This window comes from Diadema antillarum, unplaced genomic scaffold (assembly GCF_040938485.1).
Source record: "Diadema antillarum isolate AM-2024a unplaced genomic scaffold, OU_Dant_1.0 scf00000110, whole genome shotgun sequence".
Classification (NCBI taxonomy): Eukaryota; Metazoa; Echinodermata; class Echinoidea; order Diadematoida; family Diadematidae; genus Diadema; species Diadema antillarum.
The window spans coordinates 2096064-2115883 of NW_027270999.1; the positions used below are offsets into that span (position 1 = coordinate 2096064).

At 37.9% G+C, this 19820-nt stretch overlaps 1 protein-coding gene across 1 annotated transcript; it reads left to right on the forward strand.

The window, feature by feature from the left end:
- Window positions 1-10769: 10769 nt before the first annotated feature.
- Window positions 10770-13387, forward strand: LOC139719448 (uncharacterized). Its single transcript, XM_071630862.1, has 3 exons — window positions 10770-12079; window positions 12473-12593; window positions 13334-13387. Exons 1-3 carry the CDS (start codon window positions 10770-10772, stop codon window positions 13385-13387), a joined length of 1485 nt encoding a protein of 494 aa, XP_071486963.1.
- Window positions 13388-19820: the final 6433 nt, after the last annotated feature.

A 19820-nucleotide genomic window follows, 5' to 3' on the forward strand; every position in this document is an offset into this window, starting at 1 on the left:
ACACTGTAACAGTCTCCTAGCCGGTTTACCCCAATCCCATATTGCACCCCTTCAACGCATCCAGAACACCGCCACCAGAGCAGTCACACGTTCCAAGAAGTTTGAACACATTACCCCAATTATCCAGTCACTTCATTGGTTGCCAATAAAGGAACGTGTTATCTTCAAAGTTCTTCTCCTTGTCTACAAAGCTATCCATAACCAAGCCCCCTTCATACTTACAGAACCTAATCTCTCTCCGATCCTCATCAACTTCTTCTGCATCTATAGACGCCTGCGCTCCCATGCTACTGCCCATCTTCAACTGTTACCCGGACCTCGCACTAAGACACGCTATGGAGAACGCTCATTCGCAGTTATTGCACCCAAGCTTTAGAACAATCTACCCATTCATATACGACAAGCCCCATCAGTAGAATAGTCTTAGAATTATTCAAGGCACTTCTTAAAACTCATCTTTTCCCATATTGATTGCTTCCCTAAGTTAATGTGGTGAGTGTAATTCAATTATTGTATGTGTTTAATGACTGGTACACATTGATTTATGTCGTGCTATTCTCACTTGTGTTTTCATGTGTCTGTTTTCCCTCATTTTTCATCTTTCCTTTCGTCTTTTCCCTGTGCGCTTAGAAACATTGTATTAAGCGAATTACAAATGTAATGTATTATTATCATTGTTATTAATATAGGTTTTCCCGCTCAATTTCAAAATTGTATCGCTCAGTTTAATGATAACATCACTAAAATTCGCGATAGTTCATTTGATTTAGTTAATCTTTCAAAACGCTTTTCAAATGAGTCATTTTTATATAGTTATACTCTCTAAAAAAGAAAGAGTGAATTTTCACTCGATTTTCACTCCCCTTGGTAGTGACGTCAAGGATCACTAGAAGTGGAGTGAATTTCGAGTGAACAGAAATTTCACTCCAAAAGAGAGTGAAAAAAGACGGAAATGTTTTTGGTGGGATGTCCACTCCTTTCTCACTCTAAATTCACTCCTGACGTATTTCACTCTTTTGTCAGTCGTTTTTCACTCCTTTCTCACTCTCAATTCACTCCTATTCATTTCACTCTTCTTTAACTCCGGAGGTTTTTCACTCCTTTTTCAATCTTTTTTCAATCCTTTTTCAATCTTTTTTCAATCCCAAACGGAATTACACTCTACATGAGCACACATCTCTATCACAGCACTCAGTGCTCTAGTTATTCAACCCTGGAAGAAAAAGTGACAATGGTGATGAATTTGGGAATAATCTGGGTGGTCTGTAGCCATTTCTGGAATAATGAATACCAATCAAACTAATACAAACAAAAACAGCAAGCAACGTTCATAATATAGATATTTGTTAATATCAATGCATGTATTTTGAAGCCAAGGATCCACCACTGGTAGCCCAGTGCATTGCCAACTTTGTGTTCCAGTTTTGAAAGTCATTTATACCCGAGCTGGATCAATACATGAAACTGAATAAATATAAGCTAGTAATCCAATTGGCTGTTGTTTCATTCTTTCTTATTAATTTATTCTTTCTTTAAGTAGCATTGAGGGGGATATAAGAAGATAATGTACTAAATGCTACGCATGATATGTTTTTTTTTATGAGCTGATTCTCTATATTAAATAAATGTGTGATGTCCACTGGATCACCTGAAATAAAAAAAAAGAATATACCTCTTAAACTTCAACTACAGAGCAGTACACCATTACAAACAGTCTTCATGTGCTAAGTATCTGGTTTTCCATGAATTATGTGGCCAATAATGATTATACATATTTTTATCATTTAAGAACAACTGTCACCATAATCATCACAAGGTCCTTGTAAATATGCTATTCTAGCTGTCATTCCCAAAGCTCTACAAATGAAGAGTTTGTTTGCAAAAACTGATAAGTCCATATGTGCCAAATGGAGATATTTGCGAATAAAGGTCAAGAAAAAGACAGAGAATAATAAGAAAATGTTTGCTTCTTTTGATCATAACTTCAAAAATGTACCTTTATATGTAGTGACCAATATATAATTCAAAAGGTATCATTTTGTACTTTATGACAGAGACCGTACTTCAAAATCTTCAAAAATGGACATATCGGTTTTTGCGAACAAACTCTTCAAATATTAGCATCACACATTTCCCCGAAAATATGCCAAATTCATAAAGTTTGTGCAAAAGTGAAAAATTTTACAAGTACCCTTCCTGAACATGTTTAATTTTCGACTACAAGTGAATATAATTATTGCATGTTCAATGATAAGCTACAAAAGACTTGCAAAGTATAGTCACCATTATCTATATTATAATACAAAAACAATTACACATGTACCAGGAATTGTGATTGCTTTGAAAAATTGACAAAAATACAGAAATTTTCAATACCGCATGGTTAATCAAGTTTGGATCCTCTGTCATGTAACACAGTGATGCTCTACAAGTATTGAGTACATTGCACAAATATCTAAACATACTCGATCAGAGAAGCATGGTCTTGACTTCAAGTAGGCTTTAGGTGGGGTATTTATGTAGATGATAGAGCCAGAGGGGGGCCTCCCTGAAACCCCCAGACCTCGGCCATCAACCGTGCGATCATTACAAAATCCACACACAAATTGCCTGTGACATAATCTATAAAACGGTAATGTTGATTTTCAACAACAACAAAAGTCACTTGGCTAAATTATGCTAATTTGAGCATGAAATCAGACCATTTGCCATAATTAAAGTTCCAAAAAGGCACATTTTTTGTTTTTTTGTGTAAATATTCTTTCTAGCGTCCATAGCAAATGAAAGAGAAAAAAACTGTCCATCAAAAAATTCTGAAGTATCTATTTCTTTCTATTTACTCATGTATTTCTTTGTTTCGTACTTTTTGTTTCTTCATTGCCTTTTCAATGAAATTTGTCAGCGACACGTCCAGCATGAAAATATTTATGTTATTGATTACAATCAATAACCCCCCAAACAAAATAATCATGCCTTCATGAAATTTGGCATGGAATGTCAAAGGGGAGGAGGGCTCGTAGCCCCCCCCCCCCCCTCAACCGGGCCTACTATTTATGGAAAAAGAATTGCAATCAATACAGTTCACACAACATGTATCATATCATTGATCTTCTTCACCTAAATAAGGCATCATTGTACAATATTGAACACTTGTAATCCTTCCGAGTTTTGCCAGATGTAGCAACGACTAATGCATGCAAACTGAATTTCTTATAGAGTGATTTCATGTGACGTCATGTTGGCCACCATAATGGAGGCTTCCATAGCAAAGGCGATCAATATTCATTCATGCATGCCTCTCTAACAAAGGTGTTTTTTTTTGTCTTAGGTTTCCCTGAAGTAAACATTGCTGCAGCTTTTGTATGCAGTCTTGATTTCTAGTCAGTTTAGGCAATTGACTTCATTAGGCTGCGTTCACATAGAAGTATACGGTATACGGTATTCGCTATTCGCTATTCGCTATTCGGGCACCCAGTACACCATCACCCTCACCGTCAACTTGCCATCCCATGCAGTGAGGATTTCTTCCTCCTACATCCCAGCAAATCTTATTAACAATTTCTAAACTGCATCAGAATGTCAGTCTACATGCTTATTTTTGCTAAAGGGCAAATCCAGACCAAAATTGTCATTATTTCATAAACGTGAGATGGTATACGCTGCGGGAAAATCGAACAAGCTCGATTCCCACTTTGCTACACTATTCCATGCTATTCGGTACATTCAAATAGTGCCCTCTTATGTGAACCGGTGTTAGGAAATCCTATCGTTCGATTCAAGCTATTTGCGTGCCCTCGAAAACGAGCCCCGAATACCCAAATAGTATACTTCTATGTGAACGCAGCCTTATGGTGGGCAATTGTGACATCACTGCTAACACTCTATAATAAAATATGATTGTCAGTTGCAAGTTATCTTAATAATTTGTTATGAGGTCAAGGGAAGAATTATCCATAAGTTTGACTTGGCACATTAGTGAACTAATCTATTTGGCTCCATCTACTCTAATGCCATGGATTTATCAATGATGGGCTGCAGATGTTTCGTGGAAAAAGAAGTTGAACCAATTGAGCTTCTACCCACAAGTTTGTCAAAGTACAGTACATCAATTACATAAAGGTGAAAATGTACAAAATAACTCTGGGTCCCGTAACCCTAGGGATCAATGATTCCCATCAATTTTGTTTTATTTTTTTTAAAAGATTTTTTCCCTCTACTCCAAAGAAGATGGATGCAATAAATTTGAGCACATGCATATTGTACTGCATCACTGTTAATCAAAGGGGTGACAAATGTATGTGGTAACTTAATCACAACATGGAGACATGATCTTCATCCCAAGAGCATGGATGACCATTGGAAGATTCTACTATTTAGCTGCTATTTGTAGCATTCCCCCCCCCCAAAAAAAAAAAAAAAAAAATGAGAGAAAGAAAAAAAAATACATATGAGTGTCTGTCAACAGTTTTCTCTCTTGAATATTAGACCACAAAAAGGTTTTATTAAAGAATTGCCTGGAGAGAAGGGGGTGCTTAATCATGAACGCAGCCAGATTCGTATCATGCGGAATGCCAAGCTGTGTGTGGCCAAACATTCTTTCACATGCTTGGAACACCTTACAGATGAATGTATTGATTGACATGTGGCCATGAAGAGGAGATTTTTTTCTTGACTATATAAGTCAAAACTATTTTCAGTTACTAGTATATACAACAATCAACAATTTAAAGCATTAACAATCACACATTCTATGCAACAAACTCTTTTCATCGGCGAGCCCTGTTCTACTTTTAATGTTGAAGTGCTGCAGTACATCCTGGAAACAGCTTCATGCTGAAGTACCGCTGAGCCTGATGAGGCTGACTCTTCAACAAGAATGTAAGTTCCAACGTCAGAGGAGCATATACTGTATCTCAAAAGAGGAAAAAGCAAGGGTATTTAGACCTATATACCGATGGTAGCTGTCTCTTCTCATTGGGCTTCTAATCTAACGATGGAATGGTGCTCGGTCAGGGGCTTGGTGGGAGCTGCAACTACTCTCTCTCTCTGCCTGAGGTGATGAGTGGTGTCATAGCTCCTCAAGGTCTTCAAACGATACTCAATGAATCCATGATCCTTGCCATACAGTTATACTCCTGAAATATAAGAATGCATTGTAAATCAAAGCTTTCTCTTGAGTCTCAACAAATTTGACTTTGGCACAGAGTTGACTATAACTGATGAAGATCTGATAGCAGTAGAAATACATGTAGTGGCATTCTTATGGAAGAAAACGAGAATAGGTTTATTATAAATGAACGGCGCAACTGGCATGTTGGAACTTAAGTTACGTTACGTTACGTTGAAGTTAACGTTTATCGAACCTAAGTCAGGGAATCAGGCCAATCTGCACACAACTTTATTAGACATCTATGAGAAGGTACATCAAAGATTATAAAAAGTCCCCACATTGCCTGTATATTTGCACAATGAGTTAATTAAGAAATAGATGCAATTTCCCTGTAAAGGCCATTTTTTTTTTTTTTTTTTTTTGGGGGGGGGGGGAGGGGTCATGCCCATAACCTGAAAAACTTTGGGTCCTTGCCCCCTAACTAAACAAGGATGATGAACTCCTCGTTTGGTTGCTTAATTCTGTCCACTAGCTCTTGAGAAAAGTTGAAAATGTTGAAGTTTTTGCAAGCTAGATGAATAAGATACCATGTTACAAGGTATGTCACTTAAGCTTTCTGCTAAAGAGGGCTAAAAAAAGTTGTAGATCACATAAACTTACGAGTATAAACTCACATGTCCTTTTGCACCTTGTGTGGTGTCTCACAAAGTGGGGTACTGCATCGCAACAGCCTTGGCTACAACATCCTCTGCTCACTACTTGGTATCTGAATTTAAAAAGAAAGCAAGACGAATGTTGATCATATTCTAGGACGCAAATATATAACATCAAAAATTTGGCCCTCATTTTAATCTTTTAAGGGGCTGAACTATTTTCATGTTTTTTTTTTCTTGGCATTAATTTCTATTGCTATTCAGTACCACTGTTTCAAGTACATTTATTGCTACTTGAGCCAGATATCAGTTAATACATATGAAAATTTCATGCAGATAGGTTATAAGTGTGAATGTGCACAGTTTAACAGTAGAAAAATTTATACAAGATGTGATTATCCATTGAACTTCATGGCACATCAACTCCCACTTTTTTATTAATCATTGTGATGATTAAATCATAAGTATTAGGACTATTATCAAATCAATATACATGTGGCCCGATGGGGCTACCAAGAAAATAAGTCAGCGTGGAGTCTTGTACGTACACTCTGTTTACATGTCTCATACAAGTATACCAGTCTTTATTTTTAAATCTATAACCATCACTTCATTAACAATGTTATACTTACCGGTCCCTTTTACTTTCTTTTTTTTTCTTTTTTTCTTTTTTTTTTTTTTTGGGGGGGGGGGGCAAATTTTAGTCTGCTTTTCTCTATACTTGAGAAAAAAAAATGAACAGGCAAATTACATGGTTATATATTGGATGGAAATGTCGTACAAGACATGACAATGGGAAACTGGTATTCCAGACCAATTTTCAATAATTATGATATAATATAATATAATATATGAATAATAATATTTTAAATAACTGAACTTACGCTGTACAGTTTTCTGCTTCCATTTGCAACAACAAATATGCTGCAATGATCTGGGTGTGCAGATGTCTCCTCGGAACAGTCAGAACTCCTTCCCTCAGCTTTTGAAGTATCTCTTCCCCCTTGAAGTGATGTGTGTGTTGAATTCCTGGGCAAATAAGTAAAATTTAATGGTTCTATGAATAATACAAATGGCATGAGGATAGTAGGTTCCTCCAGTTTACATTATAAACTTGAAGAGCAAAATCATTTAACATACATATTTGACATAAGCAACAGCTCTACTTACACAACTCAAGACTGACCATAACATGGTTTTCACTTCTGTCGATACGACAAGTACACGGTACACATTTTTCTTAAATACAAGTACTAACCTGTCAAGACATTCATTTTCAGAGGGAAGGACAGCTCCAAAACTGCTCCATGAAGTATCTTGAAAATCATTTCTTCAAACAAAATAAAACCAACCAAGCATCCAGTCTCATTAATGTAGCCTCTTATGTAATTACTAAGACTCTAGAATGTAAAATAAATATAAATCAATTTCAAACTAGTCTCCCTTCATTAATCATAGTGGAAAACAACAGAAAAGCTTACAGCAGAGTTAATGCAATGGAAGTCCATATCTCAGAGGCTCCTTCGCTGATGTTGGCCCGGTGTTTCCATAATTCGTCAACCCTGAATTCAATGGCTAGTCGTTGACCACATCTGGTACTTTGCAATCTGGTGATCTGCACCCTCTTCGTGTGACAGAGACTGTACAGCTATCAATATCTGTCTTTGTTCTCCAAATGATGACCCCCTACACCGAGTTCCTTTAAATCACCATCACTCCCAAAGAGCTGTCATGATACGTCTTTATCTGGAGGAGAAAACACAAGGTTCAGAAATGGATTTAGAACTCATTTCCACAAGACAATACTTATGCAGTTGTTTTGTCCACACAAATACTAAGTGAGCACCAATACAAAAGCTAGTAGACCTAGGCCTAATTACTTTTTTAGCTACATCAGCATATTTAATGTTAGAATTAAAGACCCAAAGATGATCTCTGCCAAATTTCAATACCGGTACCTAAGGTCACCTGTAACTTTCATAAAAAAACAATGTTGAAAATAGTACCAGTCATCGTCTGCTACAAGGGGGATCGATCTCCATGATGTGTGAGCACGCTGATCTTCAGCTAGAAGTGTGATGTCACAGTGGACCAACACTTAACACGAACAGTACACACATCATACTTCTTACCTAGTACAGTAGTAGATGATCATGACACATGACGTGGGAGCTAGTGTACGTGGTATTCTCCCAGCTGTTTGGATGCTCGAATGTAGCGGCAAATAAAAGTCCTTTTTACTACATACAGTGTATATAATGAACAATAATCATAAATCACCAAATTTCACCATTCTTTATTACCGTACTGATCGAGATCACCATCTCATCTGGCAACACAGACCAGTGTCAGTGATTCGGCTGTCAACTCAACAATAGCAATGTAGAGTACGTGTCTGGCGCTAGGCGCTTCTAATCTGTTGCTTTAATTAGCACAGCTTAGTAACAGTTCGATCTCTACACTCGACCACAGTAATCTCTGTGTGATGATTAACTATGCACAGCCCAGTCGCTGTACATTAAGACGTACCTACGTACAGCGACTGGGCTGTTCTTCTTCTTCTTGCTTATGAGGCAGCAGCAGCTAAATAATGTCCCTCAATTGTTGCTGTGTATATAGTTATGTGATGATATTATGCTTACGAATGTCAATTCAATGGCTAGCGACCAACGTTTCATTCATCACTCTTTTTTTTTTTTTTGAATAGTTCAAGCCCTATAGATCCCAACGTGTACAATCAAACTAAAGTCTAAAGACTCGACGTATTATTAGATCCCAACACCTAGTGTGTACCAGTTGAGTTTCGGCCTCGGATTCTAGCTGTTCGTAAGGTGTTCCATGGTATGACCACGAATAGGTCAATAGGTCACGGTCGAGAAGGGACGTACCTCTCAGTCGCTCCCTGAGTTTTAATTTTTATTTTGTTGATTTTCCTTTATTTTCGATTTTTGTTTTACAAAAATGGTTTAAGATATTAGTTTTGATGTCACTTCAGAGGATTCTTTGTGATGGAGCAGATTTTTCTGGAGGATTGAGCAAGATTTCATCGATTGAAATTTGTGTACTTTGCTACTGGAAGCAACTGGATTTGCACATGTGCATGTGCTGTGTCCGACGGTACATGTGTACACTACAACTACAACTCGCAAGCCTACCTACTGTACGCTCCAACCTTGCTCAACATACTTGTACTGGGAGTGGACCCATGCCAAGGCATGCCTGCAATCTTGATTGAACAAGCGGACAGTCACTCTACATCACTCCTTTTAGGAAAACCGCAAGTATAAACTCTTCCTTATAAATCCATCTCGATATCCACTTCTGCTGCATGAACCCAGAGCTTCTCAGAGATTTTAAAATCTCTCCTCGGCATCGTCATCGATGTTTACAGTTTAGATATCCTGGCTTAGATTACGCACAAATTTACACCACGTATTAACTGTTCTCATTGACACTGTGAGTGTTACACCACTACTGCTGTGTGCTATCACCGTTTTTCCCTCTGAAGTGTATGCTTTGTACATTTTTTTCATCTCATTTACGTGCATTAACTGATAAGAAGAAACCAGAAGTGCCGACAAAATAAGTCTCCCTACATCCTGATTCTTGCTGCTGGTCACCCACCTGCGCACCCACGATACTCATCGTTTTGCTGTCTCCCACGTGTGCACACATTCATAGTATAGTTTGGAGCTTATTTTTGTTTTTCTTTTTCTTTTGTTTTTGACAATTTCTTTTGATTTTGGTTTTGAAATTTCGATATATTATTATTTGAAAAAGGTAGCAAATAAGTGACGTAGTGAAGTAATTGTGATATAGTGAGTCTGTATGATTGGAGTACCCATGGAATCATCCTCCTTCAGTAATTTTTGAATCTCATTGTTACTGTTTGAAGCTTCAACGGAAATATTATTTGAGTGTATGATAAGCTCTACTGTGTTCTAGACATGGCAAAGTCAAACTGTTTACACGTCATCCTCCTTGTGTCTACATCACTGTTCATACACGAGGTTTCCCTGCGCATGTCAGATAGCCAGGCGGAACCAAGAAATGTTTACTCCTCACCACCGAGTATGGAGAAAGGAAATCCAAATGTAACCAGTGAGCTCAATCAATCTCTGCTGTACAGAGGTATGCCATCTTCTAGTGGCTGCAATGTACACACTTATCATTATGCACACCCTTCATCATACACAATGTCGAGTCTGATATTATCTTCGTACATTGGCATGGGTCAGTACTCATCTCAGCCTACTGAATCTTGGCATTATTTTGAACACCTGCCAGGCTCTTCATCTACACACAAGAAAAAAATTTCAGTGTGTAATTCAATCTACTGCACATCAATGGTACTTCTCGTGAGTTCTGACAACACTATTTTTGCCTACAAAACCGTCCTGGCCTCGCAAGTCTTCCTTACAATGACTCTAATCAACATGTCAGGTGATGTACAATTAAATCCTGGTCCCCGTCAACCCAAGTATCCTTGCGGCGTGTGCTCCAGAGCAGCTAGATGGAACCAAGACTGCATCGTATGTGACCACTGTGAAACATGGATGCATAGGTCGTGTATAGGTATGAATGAGGACATGTTTCGCATCCTCTCCAATCATCAATCATATTCCTGGTGTTGTGATAACTGTGGCCTCCCAAATTTTGCTTCCAGCCTGTTTCTCTTATCAAAGTCCTTTGAAGACAGTAACAGATTTTCTTCTTTATCTGATGAGAGTGAGCACACATCACAGCCAAGCATTAGCAGTAATGAGTCGACCAGCTCCTCTGACTCGTCCTTCATTGGTAACCCACTCCATACTTCATCGCCAGTGTTTAATCAACCAAGTAGTCCCCTGTTCAACCAATGTCATGGAAGACCTGGGCATGCTGGAAAAGGGAACACCAACTCCTCTAAGAAATTAAAAGTTATGATTTTAAATTGTCAGAGTGTAGTTAATAAGTCATGTATTTTACATGAAAGCCTGATTACTCACAAACCACACATTATCATCATGACTGAAACCTGGTTGACACCTAGTATCAACACAAGTGAGTTTCTTCCCGCTGACTACACTGCTTACAGAAAAGACAGGAGAGCGGGGAAAGGTGGTGGAGTCTTGATTGCGGTCAGAAACGACCTAATCGCCATCGAAATCGAAGAGCTGAATGTAGATGCTGAAATCCTCTGGATAAAAATACAGATATTTAATAGGAAGCCAATTTATATTGGAGTCTTCTATCGACCCCCAAGCTCTGGTACTGAACCATTGCAACAGCTGCGTGCCTCACTCGAAAAGATTGATTTCTCTAAAAACCCTACTATTTGGTTGGGGGGTGACTTTAACATCCCTGATATAGACTGGGACAGTATGTGTCGGAAATCTGCAAATGCCTGCACGTATCCCAGAGACATATCCACCTCCCTGTTGGACATCATCAATGACTTTTCACTGCACCAAATGGCTAAAGAAGTCAACCATGTTCATCAGACAGAAGTGCATCATGTATCAAACATTCTTCAGCTATTTTTAGTCTCCAACCCAGACATCTTTGTGCCACTTCTCACAGCCCCTGGTTTATGTGACCACTCCATCCTCCTTGCAGAAGCGGATGTGGATCATTCTCCACAACGCCATACCAGACACAAGGTCTACCTTTACCACAAGGCAGATGTTACCAGTATGAAGCAGGATATCAAAAACTTCCAAGATCTCTTCATCCAAAACTGTGAAGTTAACTCCATTGAGGAAAGCTGGCAAAGCCTCGAAAAATTTATTCAGAATATCACTGACAAATACATACCTTCCAAACTATCTTCTTCAAGATATAATCTCCCCTGGATGAACTCTCAACTTAAACGCCTCATCCGCAGAAAGGAAAGAGCTTTCCATACAGCTAAAAGAACAGATCTTCTCGTCAATTGGAAACGTTACAGAACATTGAGATCAGATGTCCGTAAGGCTCTTCGCAAGGCAGAAGCACAGTATATGTCGAACACCATCTATGAGTCACTGCGTTCCAACCCTAAGAAATTCTGGTCGTATATCAAAACGAAACGTGGCAATCGTTGTGGAATCCCTGCCTTGCAAAAAGGAGAGAATCTGGTCACACACCCTGCTGGCAAAGCTGAACTACTGAATAAAGAATACCAATCAGTATTCACAAAAGAAGGCCGTGGACCCATCCCTGGACTAAGAGGTGTGAATCTACCACCCATCACAACTCTCCTGATCAATCCTGATGGAGTCTTGAAGCTACTAGAGGGATTATCACCACACAAGGCCCCTGGTCCTGACGGAATCCTACCCTTCGTGCTGAAACAGTGTGCTCCAGAATTAACACCCATACTCACAAAATTGTATAATACTAGCATCCAAAGAGGTACACTTCCCAGCGGATGGCTGAGGGCCAACATCACCCCAGTATTTAAACATGGGAAGCGCTCAGATCCAACAAATTACAGACCGATATCACTGACATCAGTCTGCTGTAAAATTCTGGAACATATAGTATATAGTCATGTTATAAATCATCTTGAGGACCATAATGTTTTATCTGATTATCAACACGGATTTAGATCCAAAAGATCCTGTGAAACCCAACTGATTACCACCATCCAAAGCATCTCGGATGCCTGTGATAACCCAAGTGTCAAGCAAGTGGATGCCATCTTACTGGATTTCGCTAGAGCTTTTGACACTGTGCCACACCGTAGATTATTGAAGAAGATCACCCACTATGGAATCACAGGGAGTCTGCACAAGTGGATATCCGCATTTCTCACAAAACGAGAGCAATCAGTAGTTATCGAAGGGGCAAAGTCCAGTCCTGCTCAGGTAACTTCAGGTGTCCCACAGGGGACAGTCCTTGGACCCCTATTATTCCTAATATACATCAATGATCTTCCATCTGGAATTGAGTCCAAAGTATGTCTTTATGCCGATGACTGTATTCTATACCATGAAATCCGCTCACCGTCAGATAGTGTTGTTCTCCAAAATGACCTCCAGCGCCTAGAAAAGTGGGCGAAAACGTGGCTAATGTCATTTAAATTGCCAAAATGCCAGATGATCCACTTCACAAAAAGGCGTACCATTATCCCAACTTCATATACACTCTACGGCCATCGCCTTGCAGAGGTGTCACAACATAAGTACTTGGGAATAACCCTGTCATCGGATCTAAAATGGAATACACATATTGACAACATCACCAACAAAGCAAGCAGTATGCTCGGATTTCTACGGCGTAACCTCCATAGAGCCCCTCTTAATGTCAAAGTACAAGCATATAAGAGTTTAGTTCGCCCTCACCTGGAGTACTGTAGCCCTGTTTGGGACCCGCACACTTTGAGGCTTATCCAAAAAGTAGAGGCTATACAAAGGAAAGCTGCCCGTTTCATAACCAACGATTACAATTATGGAAGCTCTGTAACAACCATGCTCCAGAATATCAAACTACCTACCCTGGAACATAGGCGTCACATGAACAGCATCATATCCATGCATAAAATAATCTATGGCCTGGTTGATTTGCCCTTCGAAAGACATGGTGAATTCAACCCTGAACCACTTAGAAGGACCAGGAGTTGGAAGCCTCTCCAAATCAAGCTCCCTACTTCCAGAACTGATCTCCATCTACACTCATTCTTCCCAAGAACCACCAGATACTGGAATTCCTTACCACAAGCAATAACCAATACAGCTGATCCACGTTTATTTAAAGATACATTATTCAAACATTTTGAGTAATGTCCCTTCTACCATGACCTATGAACCAAAGTTGAGTGTTGCTCTACCAGGGCTGATCAACGTACACCATCAAGATCAAGATCAAGCCCCACTTAGCTAACTGTGCCACGGGCGGCCCGGGGTTATTCGTATAGAACCCTAAAGGTAACTTACTTATGGTCGTTTACGGAGAGGTATAACGTTAGACTAGCCCGTAATGCTGAAAAAACTCAACAAGTTATAATTAGATCGATCTATGGTTTGCTTACCTTCAAAAATGTGAATAATATCTCCGCCCCACTCAATTTGAAGACAGACATTTTCTCACGTCCATCACGACATCCAGGCTCAGATTCTCACGATTGCACTTACACGCACGTAAATCTGTGATCCTATGCATAATACACGCACAGCTAGCACACAGCACGCAATTGCACACAGTCCACGCACAGGCGACGCGTCGCTGTTCAGGTAAACCTGCCCGCGCCCAAGCCAGGGGAAATTGCGGCTGGTGATTGGCTTAGAGTAAACACATGACAGGGGAATTCTCAATTTCTATTGGCCTAGCCAAATGCGTTTAATTATGTATTCACTCGGAATTCACTCGGCGTAATTTTCACTCGGAATTCACTCGGCGAATGGGTTTCACACAAATTTCACTCGTTACAAGAGTGAAATTCACTCGACAACGAGTGAAAGTCACTCTTAATTGAGTGAAATTTTATTCACTCCTTCCGAGGAGTGAATTATTCACTCGAAATTTTTTAGAGAGTATGTATAGGAGTTTGCAGCGTGGTGGGTAGATAAGACAAATGATACATTTGATTAGGAAATTTTTATGTATTTTATGCATGCTAGGAAACCCCACTTTTTCCATACTGCACCCAAAGTTAATTTTTTTTTTTTTTTTTTTGGGGGGGTAATTTTATTATAATTATGTTATATTGTTAAAAGGTTGCGGTATTTTAAGGTTTACCCGACTGTAAAGAGTGCAGATTTTCTGTTTACAGCGGTAATGAGGCGATATATTGTATTTTTTGTAGTTTTTGGGATAGTTGTTAGACATTTACACAATGTACAATACATGTATAGGTGGGCCTGTCTTTAAACGTGCACTTGGCACAGGTACATTGTATGGGCGTGTGTTGGGTGTGGTCTTGTGGACATGACGGTGCTTGTGTGTGTGTGTGAGTTATGTATGTGTGTGTATGTGTATGTGTGTGTGTGTTTGTAGCTGCAATATGTGTGTGCGTGTTTTCCCTGTGTGTACGTATATGTATCTAAATGTATGCGCGTGAATGTGAGTGTGTACATACGTTGTATTGTACATTGAGCATGTGCACTGTGTTTATGCTCATGCGCGTTTGTGAGTGTTGTACAGATATGCGATCTACACATCAATGTACAGTACTGTATGTGTGCATGTGTGTGTGTGTGTGTGTGTGAGAGAGAGAGAGAGAGAGAGACAGAGAGAGTATGCCAGTGAGAAATGCTTTAGGTATGTGTGTGTAGTGAATGTGTGTACATTACGGGGGAGGGGGATGATCACCTCACCAACAAAATAATGTTACTGCAAGTATTTGTGGAATGTATAGTGTAGGTTGTTGACGCGTCTTTCCAACCACACTGCAAACTCGTGTACTCCCTTTTGTATCTGTAGAAGAGCTTACATTTTTTTCTTCTTCTTCTTTCGACAATGAGTTGTGTAGCCCTGAGTGTTTCTTTCTTTTCTTTTTTTTTCTGTGAAAAAAAAATTAGGAGTGTACCGCTACTGTTTATAAAATGTGCATTCATTTTTTTTCTTTTTGTATTTATATAACAATCTGTAACGTTAAAAATGTATTAGTTGTGTATACAGAATGTTTGAATGTAATGTATTTTCTTATGTATTATGATTATGTTATTATTTTATCTGTTTTGCGGTATAATCTCTGTATATCTGTGTAATTCGACTTTTAGTCGCCGACTCAGATTTTATTTGAATAAAGACCTTTTAATCAATCAAATCAATCAATCAATCAATCAAATCAAATCTATAGAAAGAGCACGCGATTTAACGAATGGTTATTTCATTTCATTTTCTCTCGTTGGAATTTGCTCTTTGTGCAAAACAAAAATTCAAATGAGTCACCTGCAATTTAGCTCAAGAGCATGCAGCTTAAGGAATGGCCATTCAAAATAGTTTTCCTTCGTTCGAAATAATTATTCTTGCAACACAATTTTCAAGAGAGTCATTCACATTTAAACTAGGAGCATAAAGATTAGAAAAGGGGCATTCAAAATCAGACGGCAGTAGCACAGGTGTTTCTTCAGTCATTCAAAATCATGAAAGGGCAAGCAAGTCTTAAATAAGTGCATCTAATTAAAGATGCAATGGAAAATATGAATAAATATAAAAATATACATAACAGCCATGTTATCAATATAAACACACATATGAATAAATATACAATTCTAAAGTTGTGAAATGGTTTGAAATTTGATTGATTTGAGGTAAAATGAACTGCCGTTAACAAAATGAAAATATATAATGGCAAAGCTTTTTAAGAGAAATATAGACATGATTAAATATATAGATAATAGAAAAAAAAAACAAATTAAAAATGAAAAAATCATTAAAATCAAATAACGAATCATTAAACTGAATCCTCCAAAATGAAATTGAGCGCCCAAACAGGCTCCTCAGGCCTACTTTTTTAATTTGAATGCACGAGTATCGAAATCCAATACATAGCATCTGAAATTGTTAGTACGTTCACGATTTCGTATGCATGTTAATTAATTGTTTTGCTCTAAAAATAAATTGAATAATAATAAAAAAAAAATCAAATGCTCTGATATGAAACTAATTTGCAGATTAATTTATTTGAATGCTCATAAGTTAAATCGCGTGCCGCCAAATGAATTCCATTGCCCAAATTTTAATCTTGAAAGACCGACATCGATCGTTTGACGTCAGTGCATGAATTTAAATGCACTTTAATTGATTTGAGTGACAAAAGTATGAAACAGAGCGCGAAAACCTATAATCCCTGCCATTCACACGGCTGTTGTTGGCCATTGTTTCTGCTAGTCTAACGTAGATTTGTACAAAGGTCAAATTATTTCTAAGTATGCTTCCCAAAGACGCATTAATGCGGATATCACGGGAGCATTTTCTTTTTATTTACAAAATCAAATTTCTAGTTGTCTACAATGAAATTTCAGTTTCAAGCATTGTTTTGAGACACCCAATGCATTTTTTTGAATGATAATAGCTGATTTCGTGTGGATGATCCAATAAACTGGAGTCATCTAGCTCTATCAAAATAATACTAGACAAAACACTTAATAATAAATCAATAAATCAAATAATAATTTTCATCATAATATACAATCATGACTACTATACAATAACATTGAATGAAATGGTTGACTGAGTCTGTTTTAGACGTTTCTATTAGTGTCTTTTTAATCAGGCACAGAGAGTGAAGGCTCTTTTGCCGTAGGGGGGCGTGGTACAGTATCGGTAGCATAGAGATTGTATGGTAGTACATCTCTATGATCGGTAGCAGGATACAGGTGCGATGTTTGAACTATAAGACGGACGGAGAAGGTGTGCATCTTGTGTACCAAGAGTTCGATGGTATGAGGTCCTGGTGTAAAGTGGATGGTTCGCTTTGTAGGTAAGTAAAGGGAACTCCGCATTCCATTCGATCAAATGCCAGACGGACGAGGGTGATGTGTTCCTGTGCTTGGCGCATCGAAGACAAAAAATGAAAGAATTTAAAAAAAAACGCAATTTCTTTTGTTGCTGGTTTTTTTTTTTTTTTTTTTTTGTACCATGGCCGACGACCATCCTTTCATTAAATTTAGTTCAAAGCATACCAATTTTTTTTTTCGGCATTGAACATAATTATTTTTTATTCAAAGTGATTTTTTTTCCGAACAAAATAAGAGTATACACAATAAGGCGGTCATCAATTTTTTTTTATTGATTTAATCATCAGCTTACTGGAGTATCTAGAATGCCCACTGTATTGGTTTTGCTGCGTGTATTTCAAACCAATAATCAATGTTATTTTTCCGAATTTCTGTGTAGAATTAATGAATTTCTTAGAATTTGGTATTTTCTCACCTTGAGGTTAAATGAGGCCAATGTAAAGGAGCTCTCCTTCACTTTCTGCCCTTGCCCACAGTGATATCCTGGTACGTTCATATACGAAGGAGGTATGTATGTGTGTGGGCGTGTTTTTTTCCTCCATTACCAATGACATATCAATTCGATAATCCCATTGAATACAAAAGATAACCGGGATATTAGAAGGAAGTGTCGATGTATCCGGAAGTGCTGTGAAACAAGTCAATATTTGTTCAGAAAGTCCATTGAAAGCTTAATTAAAAGTGGTACATAATTCTGTTGCAAAAAAAATGCTATCAACCATGAACCGTTTTTTCCAGATTTTTGTTTGTTTTTTATATATTTGACTTGATTTGATTCGATTCCCTGTACATGATATTGCCTTACAATTCAATTAGTTTTCACCGGTTTCATATAATATTATAATGTACTTGTGCAAATTACGATATTACAAGTTTTGGTTATTTTGTACAATTTCAACAATTTTCCTGATATAATCATCTGGACGGTATACCAATTTCCATACAGAACAGATGTCAAGAATAAGCAAAAAGTCTGAGTGTTTGGTAACCAATAATATATAACATCAAAACAATAAAACAAGGGTAGACCAATATGATGCTCGTTTTATGAAAAGAGTGATAACATTATGTTACTCTCACGCATACGAGCTTGCGTAAGATTGGTACACGTATAGGGTATGTTTGTGTGTTAGTGAGTGCTGCACCTATTAGGAGAAACTGAGGCTGAAAATCGCGTAAAATCGAGAAAGGAGCCTTAGCTGGCACCAATACTGCTTTGGACATACTGTAAGTGATACCCAAGTACAGCCTAAATGGAAATTAACAAGTTTGAAAAAACAAACAAACTTATAGTTAAATACACAGATGAGTCAGTTCATACCGATTTTTAAGAACTCGCCCATCTTGGCTGTTATTGTTTGCTCAGCAAACAGGATGTTGATAGAATGATGAATAAAAAATTTACTTACGGCGCATACTCTAGCAAAGAGGGCGCTTTACAAACCATGTGTTACGAGACATTCACTGTGTTAAAGAACAAGCACCAACTTGTATAGGAATTAAAGGATTCATTTACTACCGTCACTCCCGACCAGTGAGGCTACAATGATTCAAGCTGAAAAGTATTCAAAACCCCAGCTCGATATCCAACAAGCAACGGCCCAGCTAACATTTGGACGTTTTCTGAACGTTCTTGACACGTTCCAAGTTCGTCATTTGGACGTTTTGTCAAAACGTTTTCAGAACATCTTTTTGTGGAAGGTTTTCGACGTATTTAAAACGTTTCAAATGGACGTTATAAAAACACTTTTTAAACGTTTAAAAAAAAATAATCATTAAACATTTCGGAATTTTTAAGGACCTGCATAAAACCTTTTGGACGTTATAATCGTCAGTAAAACCTTTTAAGAATATTCAAAACGTTCTGCGGACGTCCAGGAAGCCTTTGAAAACCGTCTAGAACGTTCAAACAACGTTTTAAGTACGTCTAAAAAAGTCTTATGACCCGTTCCAGAACGTTTAGAGAACTTTTCATATCCGTCTAGAACGTCCAGAAAACCTTTTAAGAGCGTCTAATGTTTATTTCTTATTGGGTATTAAAAAGATATATAGTTATGAGATTATACAGGCACAATCTGGGATTAATGTGCCCTAATTCTAATCGTATCCTAACTTGTTCCTAATACTATCCTAACTGTTCCTGATGTCCTACCACCTATACCTATACTACATCCTTTTCCCAATTGGTGAATCTGTATCACATTCTTTTATATACCAGCAAAATGTTGTAATGCATGAAGACATGGTTACTAAAATTGAATCACACACACCTTAATTAGGCCTGTTAGCATATGAAAATACCTCTTCATAACACAAATTGAAATTGTGAATAAGTGAACAATAACGTATAAGGTACAATCTTTAACACAGAAAGTTTGAACCCGGCATAAATCTTTAGATTTCAATGTTTTTTATCTAATTCCACTAGTTTTCAAATCTTATGTTTTCTTATTTGAACATTCAGAAATATGCATGAATATTCATGATAAAGAAATCAATGACGAACACGCAGCGGACCAAACAAAAATGTTTTTTTAAACGTTCAGTAAAGACAAAGTCGACGTAGCAGACTTTTAAAAAACGTTTTGTGGACGCTTATAAAGGACGAAGACGTAGCAGACATAATAAAAA

Coding starts and splice junctions, on each gene's coding strand:
- LOC139719448 (XM_071630862.1), top strand. CDS start 10,770: ATGACTGAAACCTGGTTGACACCTAGTATCAACACAAGTGAGTTTCTT. Junction 12,080..12,472: donor CTACCCTTCGTGCTGAAACA/GTGTGCTCCAGA, acceptor GCCACACCGTAG/ATTATTGAAGAAGATCACCC. Junction 12,594..13,333: donor CAAAGTCCAGTCCTGCTCAG/GTAACTTCAGGT, acceptor TGAACCACTTAG/AAGGACCAGGAGTTGGAAGC.